Consider the following 22,204-nt stretch of genomic DNA (forward strand, 5'->3'; position numbering starts at 1 on the left):
TTCAGCTCATCACCCCGACCCTTTATATGGGCATCTACGGAGAACTGACAGTGAAGAAAAGCATTGTGAGTCATTGGGAAAGGTGTTTGTCATCATTGCAACAAGGTTGCGCAAGCCTGCCTGATCTCCTGCATGCCGGTCGTATTGAGCTACTGAGAAGAAATTGAATGAACTTCTCTGTGACAGTGCAAGGCCTCACACTAGTCTGTGCTCATGAGAGGAGCTCACAAAACTGCATTGGACTGTTGTTGCTCATCCACCCTACAGCCTGGATCTCGCACATTATGACTTCCATTTCTTTGGCCCAATGAAGGATGCACTCTGTGGGAAACCATGCATGGATGTTGAGAGGTTATTGACTCAGTATCCCATTGACTCCAATGTTAACCAGTACAGTGGTACCATGCTGGCACACAGGCCCTCCCACCAGTAAGGTGGCCAAAGTCCATCACATTGAATGGAGATTATGTTGAAAAATAGGGCTTTGTAGCCAAAAGAGTGGGGAATTACATAGTGTATTCGAATCCTGAATAAAACCAACACACACACACACACACACACACACACACACACACACACACACACACAGATATATAAAAAACAGAAAGAAACTTCCACATGGGAAAAATATATTAAAAACAAAGATTCCAAGACTTACCAAGCGGGAAAGCGCCGGCAGACAGGCACATGAACAAAACACACAAACACACACACAGAATTACGAGCTTTCGCAACTGGCAGTTGCTTCGTCAGGAAAGAGGGAAGGAGAGGGAAAAATGAAAGGATGTGGGTTTTAAGGGAGAGGGTAAGGAGTCATTCCAATCCCGGGAGCGGAAAGACTTCCCTTAGGGGAAAAAAAGGACAGGTGTACACTCGCACACACACACACATATATCCATCCGCACATACACAGACACAAGCAGACTGAAATATGTCTGCTTGTGTCTGTGTATGTGCGGTTGGATATATGTGTGTGTGTGTGCGAGTGTACACCTGTCCTTTTTTTCCCCTAAGGGAAGTCTTTCCGCTCCCGGGATTGGAATGACTCCTTACCCTCTCCCTTAAAACCCACATCCTTTCATTTTTCCCTCTCCTTCCCTCTTTCCTGATGAAGCAACTGCCAGTTGCGAAAGCTCATAATTCTGTGTGTGTATTTGTGTGTTTTGTTCATGTGCCTGTCTGCCGGCGCTTTCCCGCTTGGTAAGTCTTGGAATCTTTGTTTCCAGATGGCAGTTATAAGAGTCGAAGAACATGAAAGGGAAGCAGTGGTTGGGAAGGGAGTGAGACAGGGTTGTAGCCTCTCTCCGATGTTATTCAATCTGTATATTGAGCAAGCAATAAAGGAAACAAAAGAAAAATTCAGAGTAGGTATTAAAATCCATGGAGAAGAAATAAAAACTTTGAGGTTTGCCGATGACATTGTAATTTAGTCAGAGACAGCAAAGGACTTCGAGGAGCAGTTGAAGAGAATATACAATGTCTTGAAAGGAGGATATAAGATGAATATCAACAAAAGCAAAATGAGGATAATGGTATGTAGTTGAATTAAGTCGGGTGATGCTCAGGGAATTAGATTAAGAAATGAGACACTTAAAGTAGAAAAGGAGTTTTGCTATTTGGGAAGCAAAATAACTGATGATGGTCGAAGTAAAGAGGATATAAAATGTAGAATGGCAATGGCAAGGAAAGCGTTTCTGAAGAATAGAAATTTGTTAACATCGAGTATAGATTTAAGTGTCAGGAAGTTGTTTCTAAAAGTATTTGTATGGAGTGTGCCATGTATGGAAGTGAAACATGGGTGATAAATAGTTGGACAAGAAGAGAATAGAAGCTTTTGAAATGGGGTGCTACAGAAGAATGCTGAAGATTAGATGGGTAGATCACATAACTAATGAGGAGGTATTGAATAGAATTGGGGAGAAGAGGAGTTTGTGGCACAACTTGGCAAGAAGAAGGGATTGGTTGGTAGGACATGTTCTTAGGCAACAAGGGATCATCAATTTGGTATTTTAGGGCAGTGTGGAGGGTAAAAATCGTAGAGGGAGACCAAGAGATGAATACGCTAAGGAGATTCAGAAGGATGTAGGTTGCACTAGTTACTCAGAGATGAAGAAGCTTGCACAGGATAGAGTAGCATGGAGAGCTGCATCAAACCAGTGTCACGACTGAAGAGCACAACAGCAAACAACTAACCCTTAACTTTCTGAAAATAACGTTCTCATGCTTCCTTTCACTCTCCTAACACAATCAATATTCAATGTAGAATGCCCCATTTAAGGTATAACCATCCCTAAAAGACAACTATTTTTGACATTGTAGCATATTTGCTTCTACAAGAGAAAATTGTTTACAAGTCACTACCTGCTGAGAAACACCTGTTACATGTTGCTGCAACTGAACTTCAAAGCAAATCTATGAAATGCATACTCAGATCTGTCTGAAAATGATATTGAGTTTTTAAAAATCTAGGAAGCATATCTTTGCTAACATTAGAAGATTATAGAATTATAATATATTTATACACAAATATGTTTATATTTTTATTGTACTCTCTTCTTTTTACCCATTTATCACTCAATGTTTTTTTTTTCATTTACACATTTATTTTTATGAGAAGGATGGTTTGAGAAAATCAATCAGATGTCTCACTCTCACAACAATTTTATGATGCACTCAACTGCTCATATAAATGTTAGAGAATTATAGCAGTATAACTTCTCATTGTGGTTGATTGAAGTATAAAGTTAAAATTTAATGACATCATACCTGCATCTTTGGTGTGCAACTGTATCCCATTCATTTGTACAAAATTAATGCCACTGGCATCAGTTTCAACGACTTTCTTCTCTGGATGAAATGGTTGTAATTCATTTTTCCAGCCAACTTCACTGTGCATGAAAGAAAAAGTATGCACATGTTGACAGTCTGCAAAGGAAAGCAGAAGAGGATATTATTTCACAGAAAGAAATATATGCAGAATAGGTGGGGAAAAACGTGTGACTGTAAGAAAGAAATGCTACTTGCCTCCTCCAATAACAGCTGTACTTAACAATAAATTAAGTCTGTTACACAAACACAGCAGACAAAAAATTAATACCATTAGGAGACACTATGGTAATACTGTGCAGCACCACCTCTGCCTTTGCTAATGGTATTAATTTCTCAAGTTTATTTAGGTATGCTATACACAAATGAAGCCTTTATTTCATGATCATAGGCTCTGGAGCTTCCAAATTTTGGAGATGTTCATTGCAATTATTCACCTGCTGTTCCAAACAGTTTCGAACATTTTCTGTCAGATTAAAATTAACAAGGAGAGGTCCCAAGTGGTGGGACCAACTTTTTGAAACCAAATATACAGTGCTGTAGGTTAAAATCCCAGGTACCACGCTCTGCACCCATTCGTCCTGGTGGCTCTTCATTTGTGAGTAATTGATGAAAAAACATTCTGAGTTTTGTGTGACACTTAATAGTGTTAAAAAAGTTGTATTGCATGGACTAGTTGTGAGGTGTAAAGGATAAGCTTCACATACAAGAGGTTACGGGTTTGAATCTTGTCATTCAATTAACTGGCTGAAATGTAATTCTTCAGAAGGATGTAGGTTGCAGTAGATACTGGGAGATGAAGGAGCTTGCACAGGATAGATTAGCATGGAGAGCTGCATCAAACCAGTCTCAGGACTGAAGACCACAACAACAACAACAACAACAACAACAATGTAATTCTTTATTTCTTTTCCTTTGTCACATCATTTTAATTGCCATATGAACTTCCTCATTTGTTTAATTTTTTCTTTATGTGATTCTTTCTGCGCGAAGTTTTGTGAATATGAATTTAATTACATTTATTTACTACAATATTCAATTAATTGAAAATTCCAATCCACCAGTTAAAAAACAAAAGGCAAAATACTCTATTTATATTGACTGAGTAATGGTGTGAAAAAATGTATTTTCATTAAAAGGGATATAATTATTTTTACATGGTAATTTAAAACATAGCATAAAATCCTACTGCACGATGTCAAAAATAATGCAGGTGAAGATTTAAACAAAAGAAGGGTTTACAAACAAAACAAAATTCAAGCTAAATGAGGAACAGATATAATGAATGCAATAACCAGGACAAAAAATAGGATGATAAAAACAAAAGAAATTATATTGAAATTAGTATGTAAAATTAACTAAAAACACGTGAAGAATGATTTCAAGAATGACAGGAAGAAAAATGAGAGCAAATGAAGAAGTTGATTTTAAGATTAAAATGATGTAACAAAGAAATAGAAATAAAAATACTTTTAAATCAATTAATTGAATAAAAATGATGATCAAAGTCATTCCAGCAAAGATTCAAAAAATAAAAAAATAAAAAATTAATGCACCTGACCAGATTGAAACCACAATCTGTTACACCATACAACTAATCTATGTATTAACACTAATGAGGATCATACAAAATTCAGAAATTTTTTTTCATCACGGTAAATGGCTGCAAAGTGTATGTAATACCTGGGATCTTAATTTACATAAACACATACATGGTTTCACAAAGTTGATATCACCACTGTGGACCTCTCTTCGTGACTGATTTAGTGAAACAGTCAAGGAGCAAATGGGTGCCAGGAATGCATGCACGCAGCCCTTTGAACTCAGTGTTGCTGTCTTGGAAGACAGGAGTGCCCATACTATACTCATTGCGAAGACCCAGAAGAAGAGGCAACACTCGGTCACCGGGAAAGTTGAAATAAACACAACGGTTCATGTTCACGATAACCTGAAAGAGTTTGCTCGACTCGTGGCAAGACAAACATTGGATCATCTGCTATGATGTTAAACAACAAATAGTCAGATCACACAACAGGTTTCTAGCCAGGTACTACCAAGTTTCTGTGTTGCTTGCTCCAAAGAAGATGTACAACTTTATGTGTAGGTGTGAGCAATGGCCTGTTGCAAAGTACCCAACTCCAAAGGTCTGCTGCAAGCAGTTCCCTACACAATGTTCACTTGGAAATTGGTTAAGATGGACCTGCATTCATTGACAGCAACAATTACTGATGGGTGTAAAACTGTTACTGGCAGAAGTGACATGTGTCTTTGGTAGCTATTGGTTGGAATCTCATTATGACCATTGTTATTATGCTGTGAGTGGGACACCATCCCTTTAGACACATTGGACAGCTCATGTTGATATACCAACAAAATGGGCAACTGCATTCTAAAAACGATAGCCTCTTTCTGCCATCCTGCCTTGTCTCCATGTTAAACCATTTTTCTGTGCTAATTCTATATAACTGACTAGCACAGATCGACCACCTCACTGCCATGCCTCATGTCAGTAGTAGGATGTCACATGGCCAGCTGGTACCAATTGTACACCATCAACAGTGCTCCAGGTGGGCTTATATAGATAATCACAAAACACAGGACTTCATGAACATGAACAAGGGAGTGTCAGAAATGATGAAACAATAGTCATGATATGAGATTGCCAGTCATCTAAGATCAAAGATACGGAGCCTTTCTTAGCATTAGAGACTGAGCAGCAACTCGCAGAGATCATTTGTTACTGGTTTGAGAGGTTGCTGATGAAGTGAGACTCAGTATACTTTCATGCCAGACAATTTAAATGAAGAAACTTCACACACAAGTCAGAAACTGCAAAATTTATCCCCCAGGCAATTGTGTGTCATTCAGTTAGGAGATAATTAAAAATGTAAACAACCATGAAAACTTGCTGAAAAACACTGTGACTTGAGATGAGATATGGACATATGGCTATGATTAGATTAGAGATTAGATTACATTATTTTTGTGGAGGTTGGGAAATTACGCACTTCCTGTATTATTCTAATGAGTAGGAGTTGCCATTAAGAAATTCTTTTAATTTCCTGTTAAATGCTATTTGGCTATCTGTCAAACTTTTGATGCTACTAGGTTAGTGACCAAACACTTCTGTGGCAGCATAATTTACAGGAATGATTTTGTGGTATTTCAATGAAGTTATAATTGGTGATCTGCAATTGAAACCTAGCTATCTCAAGACAAATTTCGCCATTTCCTTACTTTTGGTAATACTTGTACAAGTGGTGTTCCTTTTTCACAACAAGTAAAGAAAAATTTCTGTTTCACTGATAGTTTTGGACTTTGAACTGTATTCAACAATTTGTGCATTTGAGATTGAGAGAATATTTACTAGATCAAAAATCTACTCACCAAGCAGCAGTAAAACACACATAAAAGACACTTGTAATAGGCAAGTTTTGGAGCCATTGGCTCCTTCTTCAGACAGAAGGGTTGAAGAGGAACGAAGATGGGCGAAGGAAAAGGACTGGAGAGGTCTAGGAAAACGGGTAGATTTCGGAAAGTCACACAGAACCGTGGGTCAGGGGAGACATACTGGGAAGGAAAGACTTCCTTTCATCCTGTACAGCAAGTCTCCGCTGACCTGCAGTTCTGGATACCTTTCTGAAAATTATCCCTTTTTCTAGACCTCTCCATTCCTTTTCATTCACCCTTCTTCTTTCCCCTTCAACCCTTCTGCCTGAAGGAGCTCCAAAAGCTTGCCAATTACAAGTCTTTTATGTGTGTGTGTGTGTTGGCTGCCACTTGGTGAGTAGATTTTTTTTATCTATCCAATTAAATAATTTTGTCAATATTTGATTATTTTCATTGTTCTAGAGAATATTTATTGAAACTGCAGAAGTAAATAGTTTCACGTTTGAATCTTTAGATGCACATTGCTTAGGAAAGGGTTATCATGAAGAGAAAATTAAAGCTACAGTTCGACTCTCCTCATTTTCACACCAGGTGATCCCCTCTCAGTCTGGCACTCAATTACATTCCACTCCTTCCCAACCTCCCTAAAGCTATACTTTTTTCCTCCCTGGTATTTTGAAGCAACTAACAGTTCTGAAAGTTAGAACTAGATTTTCTTAATGTATTTTTAAATAACTATCAGCTGTAGCTCTACTGGAAATTTGCCTTCTGGAGGTAAGTACTGGCCAGCTATTTTGTCTCTTTGTAATTTTACACTGTGTAGTGTTCGATTGTTATGGGGTAATGAAAATCTAAGGTGACTGAGGAGCACGCTAAAATCATATTTACTTCACATTAGTCATGTAAATATAAGAGGATAAACATGTTTGTTCAAGTTGTTGTATCGCCACATAAAATGTGTTTACATCGTTTTGAGTAAGAAACAGCATAACGCAGAGATTTTACAAGCAGAACAATAACCAAATTGTTTCTCTCAATATTTAAATGAATAATGAGAGGATGTGTGTGGAAAACCATTATAAATATTTTAGCATATAACCACGTAGCGGAAAAAAACAACACTCGAGATCATCAAAATGCAAAAACAAATAAAATTATTTGGACATGAAGTTCTTTTCTTACATTGAAAGTGAAAACATCAAATTCCCTGCTCTGCTTCCATGTTACCGCACATCCTCCAAAGCATTGCTTCGACCAGATGCACTAGCTGCTTTTCCATGCACCACCAGTTTGTAATATACATAGGGTCATTCCACATAAAAAAAATGTAACAATTCAAGGATCTGTACCCCTCTATCTCAGATTTTCACAAAACTTTGCACATTTGCTTATACTGTAATATAAGAACTTCTGCAAGATCTTTTCGGTCTCTGACTACAGCTTTATTTTGTATCGAATTTTAAATGTAGTGATATTCTGATAACTGGGCTCTGTAAGAATGTCAATGCAAAATCACACTTATCTACATAAATGCCCATAACTCAAGTGTTTACGAAGCTTTTGATTCGGAATTTTTTCAGAAGTTAAGTAAGGCATATAGTTAACTGGTATGCAGTTATTAAAGCAAAATTTACAAAAAACAATAAAAAATTAATAAGTGTCGTTTTCCCATTTCTGGAAAAAGTACACACAAAAATTGAAGAATGCTTATATCACATTTCTCCAACCTGGTGGGAACTCATAATTGGTCTTAAGAGTACAACATTGCAACAAAATAAAATTATTAATGGGTTTTCTATGAATAGACACACAAATGAATCTGAAATCACAATACTTTGAGCCACGATGGAAGGGGGGGGGGGGGGGGGGGGGGCAACCTAAGTAAGATCATCCATACCTGGCACCCATTCCTTCAGGTCAATAGTCAATGCAAAATTTCTCCACATACTTAATGTGGTTTGAGTGGAAAAAATGATTTTTTTTTACAAATGTAAATGCTGCAACTGAAGTTTGACATCTGGAATGCATTATTTCAGACAATAATAATAATAATAATAATAATAATAATAATAATAGAAAGTATTTTGCTTTCGACACATCACTGCCATAGTTCCCCAGATGTCACAGAAGGAATGTATCTTTATTGGAAAAACTATTCTTAACATATGGGAATATAGAAAATCAACCTAAGCTGGAGCAGTGAAGATCCCTGAAACTATCAATGAAACTTCTTAAGAGCATCTCTGTTTTTAATCCAATGTGACAAATTATCTTCTGTTAACTATGTATCTTTTTCATTAAAGTAATACATTCTGCCTAATGACATTGATTTAGGTACACCAACAACACACAAAATGTTTTCCAAAGGCACAAATCAAGAGTCTTCCTTCCCAGTCCAAAAGAATGACACTGCTGCTTCAGGTGGGTAGACAAGTAGTAGTTCAATGTCTCATCCTTAATCACAGACATTTCTGATGAAGGCAAAGTACCATCAGCCATCATATAGAGCTGCTTCAAAAGAATTTTGAGGATGAGTGCATGCCCATTGTGGGGCATTTTCATTGAATGAAAAGATCAAGGAAGGCTTTTCGGAAGAAGTTACTCTTCTAATCTCTAAAGAATCACAAGAAAGTGGTTTGTAATGGTGGAAACTCCTAGTACCATATTGCTGAAAATCTCTTCTCAAGTTTCTTGCATAGAAAATATACATTTACTTTCTCTAGGAAATGAAAAAAAAATTGTCAATATTAGCTTTGCAGAAATCGGTGCCACCAGATGCACTTGTTATTTGTGTGTTGCTAGTTGAAGACTAGCTCTCCTCAATATATGTTTTACAGTTCCTCCCAAACCATCGTACACAAATTTACCATGGCTAGTAGATAAAACGGAATGCTCAGCATCAATAGAAAAATTGTTGTTGTGCTCCCACAAATTTTTAAAACTTTTTCTATTCTTATACTGTGCAGCACATCCATCAGTAAAATAATGCACTTTCTTCACTTGTGGGTAATGCTCTGCCAACCACTTAACCATTTCTTTCTAGACAGCATTTACAAATACTGTATCATGTTCCATATCATCACTTATAAAGCAGTGGTTCACTATTACCAACTTTCTTTCTTCATTTACCACATAAACACACTTGGGATGGACTGTACAGCTGCTTATTGTCCAATGGTAACTCTGAATTTCATTTTGAATTAAAAAACTCTAGTTTTCAGCAAAGTTCATTAACTGAATTGCTTTTTCCAGGGTTAGATTTTCTTTGAATTTTTTCAATGATTTTGACTGAGACTGAGATATAAATGAGTGTGGTTTAAGTGTTTTAATTTTGTTACCAACAAGTCTACGTATTCATCAACAGTTGCAGAATATTTCAGCAATTTTGCCCAATGATCTGTGTTTATCCCTTGGTTGAACTCAATTTCATCATCAGCATCTTTGTAAGCAAATTTCTGTTTTAATAATTCTGGCAGCTTGTCATCACTGGGACAATTATCACAGTGATTAAGCATGCAGTCGTGGTTTTGAAAGTCACATACAAGAAATTTTATAAGTAATTCGTATATTTCTTCAATTTGTTCTGCATCCAAAAGCATTTTTATATTTTGGTGGATAACCCCCCCCCCCCCCCCCCCCCCCCCCTCCACACACTGAATGAGTGCCGACGGCACCAGCTAAAATACCCCAAATCCACTTCGGTCTTAGCAAGCAAAATTTAGAAAAACCAATGTTAATGTTTGGACTCTCCAATTTAAAGCAAGAGTACAGTTCTCTTCAGTTGCTAGGGATGAATCATTCTTCAAAATGCTAACTTTGTCTTTTGCCCCTGGTAACATTTGAGTATATCCATCATTTTGGTAGAGATCAGTGACCACTTCATCATCCCTTTTTGGTTTAGGAATTGATAAACTACCCATTCCTGTTTTCAGTTTCCCTGCTTGTTGAAGCACATACCCACTAACATTCGATTCTGACATTATGTTTTCTTTTGACCAAGGCGGTGGAGATAAGGTCAAAATTTTCAGGTACTCTTTCACTAACCATTTTTTCTTTCATTACCAATATCATGGCATCAAAATCTTTGGCTTTCTTGACACTTTCATCATCAAATTTTCTTCTCTACAGTCAGAATCTTCAATACTGCAATCTAATGCTTGGCACACTTTTCTTTCCAAAACATGATTCACTTTTTCTAGCTTCTTTTTGCCATATGATGCCTTGCTGTGATTTGGAATTGAGTGACGATTTAAGGGTGAGCACTCCAAATCATGTAAAGTTTAATTTACATCCTCAATACCTTGACTTTTTAGTATTGATTCAGGAAATGTCACCTCCAGGTCATCTACTTTACTTTCATTTCTATCACTGATGTCAGTTTTCTGTTCACAAATATTATGATGTGTTGTGCACAGTTTTTGGCCTGGTTTTACAGAGATTATTTTAGCACTTAATGTTTTAGACAAAGGCAAGCAAACTGACCTGAAATTTTTTTTAACTGTTTATCTGTGTTTTTTGAAAGGAACACACCAAGTTTTTTGATGACTTTTAAAAACTTTTAAATAATAGCATTTGTGATGTCCACATATAGTAGCACTTTCTTGATCTTGTGGCAAGGTTATATTAGATCGCAGCAATATCAAATTTTGTTGGTCTTCATTCAGCTCTTCTGTTTTTTGTAGAGCTTTTAATAATGGATAGGTTGTCAAATGACATGGAGTTTTTGGTACTTTTCCAACAGAGCACTAATTCGCTTAAAGCATACTTTGTTGCTGTTGTGGTCTTCAGTCCTGAGACTGGTTTGATGCAGCTCTCCATGCTACTCTATCTTGTGCAAGCTGCTTCATCTCCCAGTACCTACTGTAACCTACATCCTTCTGAATCTGCTTAGTGTATTCATCTCTTGGTCTCCCTCTACGATTTTTACCCTACACGCTGCCCTCTAATACTAAATTGGTGATCCCTTGATGCCTCAGAACATGTCCTACCAACCGATCCCTTCTTCTGGTCAAGTTGTGCCACAAACTTCTCTTCTCCCCAATCCTATTCAATACTTCCTCATTAGTTATGTGATCTACCCATCTAATCTTCAGCATTCTTCTGTAGCACCAGATTTCGAAAGCTTCTATTCTCTTCTTGTCCAAACTAATTATCGTCCATGTTTCACTTCCATACATGGCTACACTCCATACAAATACTTTCAGAAATGACTTCCTGACACTTAAATCTATACTCGATGTTAACAAATTTCTCTTCTTCAGAAACACTTTCCTTGCCATTGCCAGTCTACATTTTATATCCTCTTTACTTCGACCATCATCAGTTATTTTGCTTCCCAAATAGCAAAACTCCTTTACTACTTTAAGTGTCTCACTTCCTAATCTAATTCCCTCAGCATCACCCGACTTAATTCGACTACATTCCATTATCCTTGTTTTGCTTTGTTGATGTTTATCTTATATCCTCCTTTCAAGACACTATCCATTTCGTTCAACTGCTCTTCCAAGTCCTTTGCTGTCTCTGACAGAATTACGATGTCATCGGCGAACCTCAAAATTTTTATTTTTTCTCCATGGATTTTAATACCTACTCCGAATTTTTCTTTTGTTTCCTTCACTGCTTGCTCAATATACAGATTGAATAACATTGGGGAGAGACTACAACCCTGTCTCACTCCCTTCCCAACCACTGCTTCCCTTTCATGTCCCTCGACTCTTATAACTGCCATCTGGTTTCTGTACAAATTGTAAATAGCCTTTCGCTCCCTGTATTTTACCCCTGCTACCTTCAGAATTTGAAAGAGAGTATTCCAATCACCACTGTCAAAAGCTTTCTCTAAGTCTACAAATGCTAGAAACGTAGGTTTACCCTTCCTTAATCTAGCTTCTAAGAAAAGTCGTAGGGACAGTATTGCGTCACGTGTTCCAACATTTCTACTGATTCCAAACTGATCTTACACAAGGTCGACTTCTACTAGTTTTTCCATTCATCTGTAAAGAATTTGCGTTAGTATTTTGCATCTGTGACTTATTAAACTTATAAGTTTGGTAATTTTCACATCTCTCAACACCTGCTTTCTTTGGGATTGGAATTATTATATTCTTCTTGAAGTCTGAGGGTATTTCGCCTGTCTCATACATCTTGCTCACCAGATGGTAGAGTATTGTCAGGACTGGCTCTCCCAAGGCCATCAGTAGTTCCAATGGAATGTTGTCTACTCCGGGGGCCTCGTTTCGACTCAGATCTTTCAGTGCTCTGTCAAACTCTTCACGCAGTATCGTATCTCCCATTTCATCTTCATCTACATCCTCTTCCATTTCCATAATATTGTCCTCAAGTACATCGCCCTTGTATAGACCCTCTATATACTCCTTCCACCTTTCTGCTTTCCCTTCTTTGCTTAGAACTGGGTTTCCATCTGAGCTGTTGATGTTCATACAAGTGGTTGTTTTATCTCCAAAGGTCTCTTTAATTTTCCTGTAGGCAGTATCTATCTCACCCCTAGTGAGGTAAGCCTCTACATCCTTACATTTGTCCTCTAGCCATCCCTGCTTAGCCATTTTGCGCTTCTTGTCGATCTAATTTTTGAGATGTCTGTATTCCTTTTTGCCTGCTTCATTTACTGCATTTTTATATTTTCTCCTTTCATCAATTAAATTCAATATTTCTTCTGTTACCCAAGGATTTCTACTAGACTTCGTATTTTTACCTACTTGATCCTCTGCTGCCTTCACTACTTCATCCCTCAAAGCTACCCATTCTTCTTCTACCATATTTCTTTCCCCCATTCCTGTCAATTGCTCCCTTATGCTTTCCCTGAAACTCTGTGCAACCTCTGGTTCTTTTAGTTTATCCAGGTCCCATCTCCTTAAATTCCCACCTTTTTGCAGTTTCTTTAGTTTTAATCTACAGGTCATTACCAATAGATTGTGGTCAGAGTCCACATGTGCCCCTGGAAATGCCTTACAATTTAAAACCTGGTTCCTAAATCTCTGTCTTACCATTATATAATCTATCTGAAACCTGTCAGTATCTCCAGGCGTCTTCCATGTATACAGCCTTCTTTTATGGTTCTTGAACCAAGTGTTAGCTATGATTAAGTTGTGCTCTGTGCAAAATTCTAGCAGGCGGCTTCCTCTTTCATTTCTTTGCCCCAGTCCATATTCACCTACTACGTTTCCTTCTCTCCCTTTTCCTACACTCGAATTCCAGTCACCCATGACTATTAAATTTTCGTCTCCCTTCAATACCTGAATAATTTCTTTTATTTCATCATACATTTCTTCAATTTCTTCATCTGCAGAGCTAGTTGGCATATAAACTTGTACTACTGTAGTAGGCGTGTGCTTCGTATCTATCTTGGACACAATAATGCGTTCACTATGCTGTTTGTAGTAGCTTACCCGCATTCCTATTTTCCTATTCATTATTAAACCTACTCCTGCATTACCCCTATTTGATTTTGTGTTTATAACCCTGTAGTCACCTGACCTGAAGTCTTGTTCCTCCTGCCACCGAATTTCACTAATTCCCAATATATCTAACTTTAACCTATCCATTTCCCTTTTTAAATTTTCTAACCTACCTGCCTGATTAAGGGATCTGACATTCCACGCTCCGATCCGTAGAACGCTAGTTTTCTTTCTCCTGATAACGACGTCCTCTTGAGTAGTCCCCGCCCGGAGATCTGAATGGGGGACTATTTTACCTCCGGAATATTTTACCCAAGAGGACACCATCATCATTTAATCATACAGTAAAGCTGCATGCCCTCAGGAAAGATTACGGCTGTAGTTTCCCCTTGCTTTCAGCCGTTCGCAATACCAGCACAGCAAGGCCGTTTTGGTTATTGTTACAAGGCCAGATCAGTCAATCATCCAGACTGTTGCCCCTGCAACTACTGAAAAGGCTGCTGCCCCTCTTCAGGAACCACACGTTTGTCTGGCCTCTCAACAGATACCCCTCCTTTGTGGTTGCACCTACGGTACGGCTATCTGTATTGCTGAGGCACGCAAACCTCCCCACCAACGGCAAGGTCCATGGTTCATGGGGGGAGGAAGCATACTTTATACAAGAGGAATGATGGGACCGCATGGCAAAAAGATATGACCTGTTTCACAAAAGACAAAGAGCAACTGAGACCAAATAAAACTAACTGTTGCATTCCAGTTACTCTCAACAATGAATTTCAGCAATTGTTGCGTTGTTTTCATCCTATGAAGGTTTCAAACAAGCTACTGCTAAGAACACTTTTTTATCACTGTGAGCAGGTGACTGGCTGCACACATATAACATATACATTAGTCTTTAAAAAATTACTGAATTAATCAAATGAAAGGAAATAAAATTTTGACACTTAAAGTTAACTTTCCTGCCCGAAATGAGTTTTACTTAAAATTTGCTAATTTGGTACACTTGCATGTGAAACACTTAGTGGATGAACTTACTTAAAAAGTATTTTGATTTCAGAAGTGTGTGTCAATTAGCGGAAGACCTATTAAAATTTTTACTTTATTAGAAAGCTTACAATCTAGGAGATTATTTAAGATCAAAATTTGGTTCCCAGCAGGTTGGAGAAATGTAATATAAGCATTTTTCTACATCATCGCAATTTTTCTGAAAATCGAAGACTGACATAAATTAATATTTTTAAAAAGTTTTCTTTGTAGCTTTACTGCTTCAAAACTGGGTACCTGTAACTATATGCTTTACTTAATTTCTGAAAAAAAAAATCCAAATCAAAAGTTTCATAAAAACCTGAGTTATGGGCATCTATGTAGACAAGTATCATTTTGCAGTGACACTCTTGCAGAGCCCAATTACCAAAATATCACTACATTTAAAATTCGATATAAAATAAAGTTGTAGTCTGAGACCGAAAATATCTTGAAGAAGTTCCTATGTTGTAAGTATAAGGAAATGTGCAAAGTTTTGTGAAAACCTGAGACAGAGAGTTACAAATCCTTGAATTATTGCGTGTTTTGACGTGGAATGACCCAAATACAGATCTGACAGACTGCACTGCAGTGGCCACGGAAGTGTGGATTTGGATGTGTGTGTGTGTGTGTGTGTGTGTGTGTGTGTGTGTGTGTGTGTGTGTGCTACTGCTGGAGAATGAGCTAGTGATTCAAACCTAGTGTGACTGCTGTCTTCTGTTATTATTCATGTGCTCTGTGCATCAATCTGCTATAGGTGAGAGGTTGTATTTTATTTTCTGCTCCACCCAGCAATCTCCATTGTAATTATACATATCAATAGCTTATCTGTGTGTTTTAATGACTGTATTTGCAAGTATCAAAATAGGTGACATAAATGTTCATATCTTTTGACTGCATTGATTTAGAAGTTTAAATTTTTTACATTGGCAATGAACCATAGATATTAGTATTGATATAAATTTCAGCTTGATAATTCAACATGTTCCTCAGAAAAGGGGGTCTTAAAAGATGGATAGATATAAATAAAATAGAAAGAAACTTCCACATGGGAAAAATATATTAAAAACAAAGATTACAAGACTTACCACCCAGGAAAGCGCCGGTAGATAGGCACAATAAATAAAACACACAAACACACACACAGAATTTCGAGCTTCCGCAACCGGCATCTGCTTCGTCAGGAAAGAGGGAAGGAAAAGGAAAGATGAAAGGATGTGGGTTTTAAGGGAGAGGGTAAAGAATCATTCCAATCCCGGGAGCGGAAAGACTTACCTTAGGGGGAAAAAAGGATAGGTATATACTCGCACACACACACACACACACACACACACACACACACACACATCTGTCCATACATACACAGACACAAGCAGACATATTCAAAGGCAAAGAGTATGGGCAGAGATGTAAGTCGAGGCGGAAGTGTGGAGGCAAAGATGATGTTGAATGACAGGTGAGGTATGAATGGTGGCAACTTGAAGTTAGCGGAGATTGAGGCCTGGTGGATAACGAGAAGAGAGGATATATTGAAGGGCAAGTTCCCATCTCCGGAGTTCGGATAGGTTGGTGTTGGTGGCCTGTCAATATATCCTCTCTTCTCGTTATCCACCAGTCCTCAATCTCCGCTAATTTCAAGTTGCCGCCACTCATACCTCACCTGTCATTCAACATCATCTTTGCTTCCACACTTCCACCTCGACTTACATCTCTGCCCATACTCTTTGCCTTTAAATATGTCTGCTTGTGTCTGTGTATATATATATGGATGGGTGTGTGTGTGTGTGTGTGTGTGTGTGTGTGTGTGTGTGTGTGTGGCGCGCGCGCGCGCGCGCGAGTATATACCTATCCTTTTTTCCCCTAAGGTAAGTCTTTCTGCTCCCGGGATTGGAACGACTCCTTACCCTCTCCCTTAAAACCCACATCCTTTCATCTTTCCTTTTCCTTCCCTCTTTCCTGACGTAGCAGCCACCGGTTGCGAAAGCTCGAAATTCTGTGTGTGTGTTTGTGTGTTTTATTTATTGTGCCTATCTACTGGCACTTTCCCACTTGGTAAGTCTCGGAATCTTTGTTTTTAATATATAAGATGGATAGATAGACGGACAACCAAGTTATCCCATATGGTTCCATTTTTACCAACTGAGGTACAGAACACTGCTAATAAATTTGAAAGAATTTCTTAGGAAACACTGCTGTTGTATAAAATAAGACTAAACAAAATTATTGTAAAATGAAAGTAAAGGCCTGAAGCTATGAAATATATATAACAGTTGCCCAGTAGGACTACAGAAATATGGATGGTTGATGTGAAAGAAATGGGCGATCCAACAACATAGTCAAAGTTAGACACAGAACTCAACAATTAGAGCTCAAATTAAACGGCAAGAGTTTATCAGTTTTACATTTCTTGTTTGTATTGGGTTGGTGCATAACTTTGTAGTGTTTCTCCATAAGTTTAATAAACACAACAGATACACATAACAGAGACTTCCGTCACAAATAACATATTCACGTTCACTGTTTACAACAGTCTATACAGAGGGCAATTGTTTCTGGCTGTCTCCGCCACTGTCACTCGTCTATTGAACTCAAACAGAAGACTATGTCGGAAATGTTCCAATTTCTCCACTTGGCTATCCATTTTCTAGCATCCACAGCTCCATTCACTATCTCCAAATAACAAAATGCCAATACATATAAACTCAAAGAGCAACAGTAAACTACAAATAAAAAATGACAATCAGTAAATAAACGTTTAGCAACTGGGACAGAAACTTACGCAGCAACATATAAAATTTCTGAATTCAATGAAATATTTCTGCAGCGTAGCAAACAAAGGATATGACATTATGTTTACCAGTTTCAAAATAGCATATCACAGCAGACTCTCTTTTGAATACAAGCTACATCTGGATTACATCAAAATACAATAAATATCATACAGAAAACACTACCAGAGACAAAGTCAAAAGTAAAATCTATGGGAGAACTGAACAAAGAATGTAAAATAGAGACAGGAGGATGACAAGGGGAGCAGACTATTCCCATTACAGTTCAATTGTGCCCCTGAATAAATTGTAAGAGAATGGACAAGACAAGGTGCACCAACTCACTGTCTAGAACCTAAATCCAAAGATGTAAAAACTAGATTGTCTACCTTATACAGATGATACAGGATTGACTACAAAATTCATCAATTATGCAGAAAAACAAAAAAATTGGAATATTGTGGGAACAAGCAAGGAGAATGTGACTACTAATTTCATCTGAAGGGTGGAAGGAATCATGGTTGGGGGAAAAAAGTACTATAACTGAGTGAGGTCAAACTTGGCAATAACTTACTATTCCATGTTAAAGAATTACACAGTTTACTTATGCAGATCACCAAACACAATGACAAAAGAAGGCCATAAGTTCAGACTTCAGAAAAAATAATTCACATTGAGTTAATAAACGATATTTGTAACAAAACATGCCTGCCTTGGAACTGTAAAATCTAACACTATACAACAGTGATCAAACAAGAAGCACTCTATGGATCAGAGATATTTGTCCTCCAACACAAAACATTAGAAGTAAGGTAATATAATTATTTTTCTCATAATTGGTCCCATGATCTAAGATGACAGAAATAAAGGGAGAAACAACACAAACAACAAAGTCCACACACTGAGAAAGGAAAACGGGCAAACAAAGAGGCAAAACGAATGTCGAGGTGACAGGAAGAGTAAAGAACAGGAGGGTTGAGAGAGGAAAAGATGAGAGCAGGGGCACCCGAAAGGCACTAGACATGATGGAGCACCAGTACCAGCACTGACCCTTCCCGATCCCCACAACATACCATCATCGCGACGCAAAGAAGACAATATCAGTTGAAGAAGACACAAGAAAGGGGAAACAAAAAGGCACAAAAGACCAGAAAAATGTATGGAGGCAAGGCTGAAGGCCTCCCAAACAATGGCAACGCAAACCCAGAGACTCCAGTGCCGGAAGGAAATTCAGGTACTTAAATCCGGAAGGATAAACCACTTTTGCAAAGAAATCCAACAACAGACATAACCATGTGAGGGTTGTCTGCTAACACCTGCAAGAAGAAAGGTGGGAGGGCATACGCAGTGGAAAGGGTCAAAAGGCAAGGTCAGTCCAGCAAAATATGGATCACTGTGAGGGGTGGGTCCACAACTACAAGGGGTGGGGGTGACCTCGTTACAGAGAAAAAAACCAAAGGTCAACATGGTTTAGCCAATATAAAGACATTGCAGGATGGTAGATTCCAGCTAGGAGAAGCAGTGGGATGAATGCCCTTGATCACATGAAGTTTATCAGTCAGAGAAGTGGTCCCCATGAGTCCAAAGGAATTTGATGTGAAGCCACAAATCTGCCACAGATGGGATCACGGAGAATGGGGGTAGGTGGCTGGCTCCTCCACCCCCCTCCTACCCCCATCAGATGATCAGAAGCTCATTACCTCGGTTACCCACGTGGCCGAGAACCCAAAGGAAATCAATGGAACAAGCAGTACGGTCAAATTCAGCAAAATGATCGTGAATGGCAGAGACCAGCAGGTGATACTGGAGGTCACTCATCAAGCCCGCACATAATGAAACTCAGTTGAGAGAGGCACACTTAATAAAGCGAGCACATGTTAGATGGCGATCAGTTATGCACTACACACCTCGCACATAGCAAGCAAGAAATGGTGTTCCATGCCAACAGATGACATGAAGGCATATCCCAAGTGATCTGCAGATTTAGAGCCATTGACATAAACAATAGCATCCTGAACCTTCTGTAAGAGAGGTTGGAACAAACAATGGAACACCACTGGAGCACTGGACACTTGGACCTCAGAAAAGATCCATCTGAATCCGGGGACAAAGAACTAACCAAGGGCATATGTTCAGGAGAGAGTGTGGGGAAGAGGACAAAAGGGAAAGGTGAAACTCACAGTGGAGAGAAGCGAAGCAGAGCCCAACCAGTGAAACCACCCAAGGGCAGGCAGCCGATGTCCCAAATCCGTGAATAGTACAAAATAGGAGGAGTGAGCACAGAAAGGGCAGATAGTGATGGCATTGGAAACCATGCACTGGGAATGCCAAACTGAAAGGAAAGAGACGCCAGTGTCAACCAGAAGTCTATCAACAGGGCTAGTGGGAAAGGTACTGGTGGCCAAATGGATATCACGATTGTGGACTGTGCCCAAGATGAGCAGTGTGGAAGAGGCAGGTGAGCTATAAACTTGACAACAGTAGTCCAGAAGGGACAGAACTAAGGCCTGATAAAGATGTAGAATAGTCTAACGATCTGCACCCCATGAGGTCTAGGCATGGAAGTGAAGGGCATCAAGTTCATGGAGGCAGTGTGCATGTGGCAACCAAGTAAACTTGTTGTCAAAAAGAAGACCCACGAAAGGAACTGAGGGACCATGGTCAGGTGTTGGACGTTGAGGTAGAGCTCCAGATCAGGATGGGCTGTAGTATGGTGACAGAAATTCACCATTCATGATGGAAAACAAAACCTGTGAACACACGGAAGCACGCTAGATGGCACCATGGAGCTGTCACTCCACAGACGCCACCGAGTGGGAAATAGCCCAGATACAGAAATAATCAACATACAAAGCAGGGGTGACCAATGGTCCGATGAAGCTTCTGATCAATAGCAAACCTGACAGCATCTCAATTCCACACACGAACTCATGAAAGAGTTGTGAACCCCATCTGGGGATAAACAGTGGAAACATCACCTATAACTTAATGCGCATAAAACTAAATGCACAAATCTAGAAGGCAATCCGTAAAATCATGGTAACAATATCTGTTTGCAAAATCCACCTCACATGAATCATAGCAAGAAAACGGCTCAAACAGGCTAACTCAAAAGAGTCATACATTCTTCAGAACAACATACTACACCCAACTGATACAAACAAACAAGAAATAGCATTAAGGAATTCTCATTATGGGTATTTTGTTCACAAGAAATAATTCTCATACAAAAATGATGGACATGAAAACTACTCAGTATGTTCTTTTTATCACATGCACACACTTACAAGAAACAAGGAAAAGTAAAGAAGACCTAATACAATTATCTATTGATAATAAAGACACTCTGTCAAACCAGTGATTCATCTTTTTATCTCTTGCACAGGAACTGATGTCGTCAAACCAGCCACTCCCTTCCCCTTCTTAAAACCGAGCTCTTCAAAAATATTGAGGTACTGGTGCTAAGCCTGTCAGACAGCCCTTGCAACAATCAGCCAAGAGAGGAGGGGGGTTGAGTCGTGGTGGTTTGTCTCATGGTAGCAGCTGACAAAATACTGTGGGCATCTGAAGTCTTCCAGGGGGGATGCAGTGTCACTCAGAATTGTAGGTTTGATGCCAAAAGGATGGTGCTCTTTTCCTCTTTGTAGAGGTAGGCAGGCTCTGGCCACTCTATGGAGACTGTTTTGTGTCTGCCATTCGGGTGAATCTTGAAAGTGTTCTCCTCTTTCAAAAGCAACTGATACATTGAGTGTAACAGTGGGCACACAGATCATCTCTGAACATGTCCTCTTGTTACTTGGCTACTATCTCAGACCATGGCACCGCCTATAGGCTGGTGCTATTTTGTGACAGGTAATCTACGACAATGTTGTTTCTACCTCAAATGTGATGCACGTCAGTCATAACTGGGCTATATATTCTGCTTGTGTACACTGCTGTAGTGAGCCTTGATCTGTTGAACATTGGAAGAAACAAGCTAGTGAGTTGTGGTCAGTAAAAATTGTAATATGTCTTCCTTTCACAGACGACTGAAAATGTTTAGTGAATCCATAGATCACCAGCAATTTGTGATCGATAGCGTGTCATTTTCATCTGCTGCAGCATTAGGTTTTGCATGTAAAAGGTGAGTGGTTGCCACCGACCATCCACACACTGTTGCAGTATATTGTGCCTATTGCATTTAGGCTCACATCCACCACGAGAGCCAATGGGGGCACTAATGCACTGGTGAGCCAGCCGTGTCACTTGCGCCAAACACTGTTAGACTTTATGAAATGTCACTTCACTTGCTGGGGTCCAAGGTATCTTCCAAATACCAGATGTACGCTTGCCTGGAAGCAGTAAGCAGTGTGATAAGCAGTTCCTGCTGACTTGCCAGCTCTGGAAGGCGTCGCAGTTAGTAATTTATCATTCCCAAAAATTTGCGTAATACCCCGTAAGTTGTTGGCAAAGGCATATCTTGCACACACGGCCGAAAAGTGATGACACTGGTTGATGACACCACATTCAGTAAAAATGGCACCCCTCATTTGCTGACAATACTCTTTGCATTAATAATGATTGCCAAAGTCCTACAGGCATTAAAAAAGCAGCCACAAGTGGGTCACATGCTTCTCAACTGTAGGTGAAAATATGAGGACATCATCCCAATAACAGAATGGGAATGGCACCTGCACAATGCTTCATGCATAAAATGTTGCTACATCTGTGCAATGATTCTCAATCCAAAAGCCATGAAGCTATACTGGAAAAGCCCAAAAGGCGGTATTACAGCAGTTTTCCTGT

The 22,204-nt window shown here is 39.0% G+C and overlaps 1 protein-coding gene across 1 annotated transcript in view; it reads right to left on the minus strand.

Moving 5' to 3' along the window:
• LOC126266919 (uncharacterized) overlaps positions 1 to 22,204 on the minus strand; it is a 157,868-nt gene that overhangs the window by 72,266 nt on the left and 63,398 nt on the right. Inside the window, exon 4 of the mRNA XM_049971609.1 lies at positions 2,767 to 2,925. Within this exon, the coding sequence (XP_049827566.1) occupies positions 2,767 to 2,925 (159 nt within the window). The remainder of the gene's footprint in view (positions 1 to 2,766; positions 2,926 to 22,204) is intronic.

Source organism: Schistocerca gregaria, chromosome 4 (assembly GCF_023897955.1).
Source record: "Schistocerca gregaria isolate iqSchGreg1 chromosome 4, iqSchGreg1.2, whole genome shotgun sequence".
Taxonomy (NCBI): domain Eukaryota; kingdom Metazoa; phylum Arthropoda; class Insecta; order Orthoptera; family Acrididae; genus Schistocerca; species Schistocerca gregaria.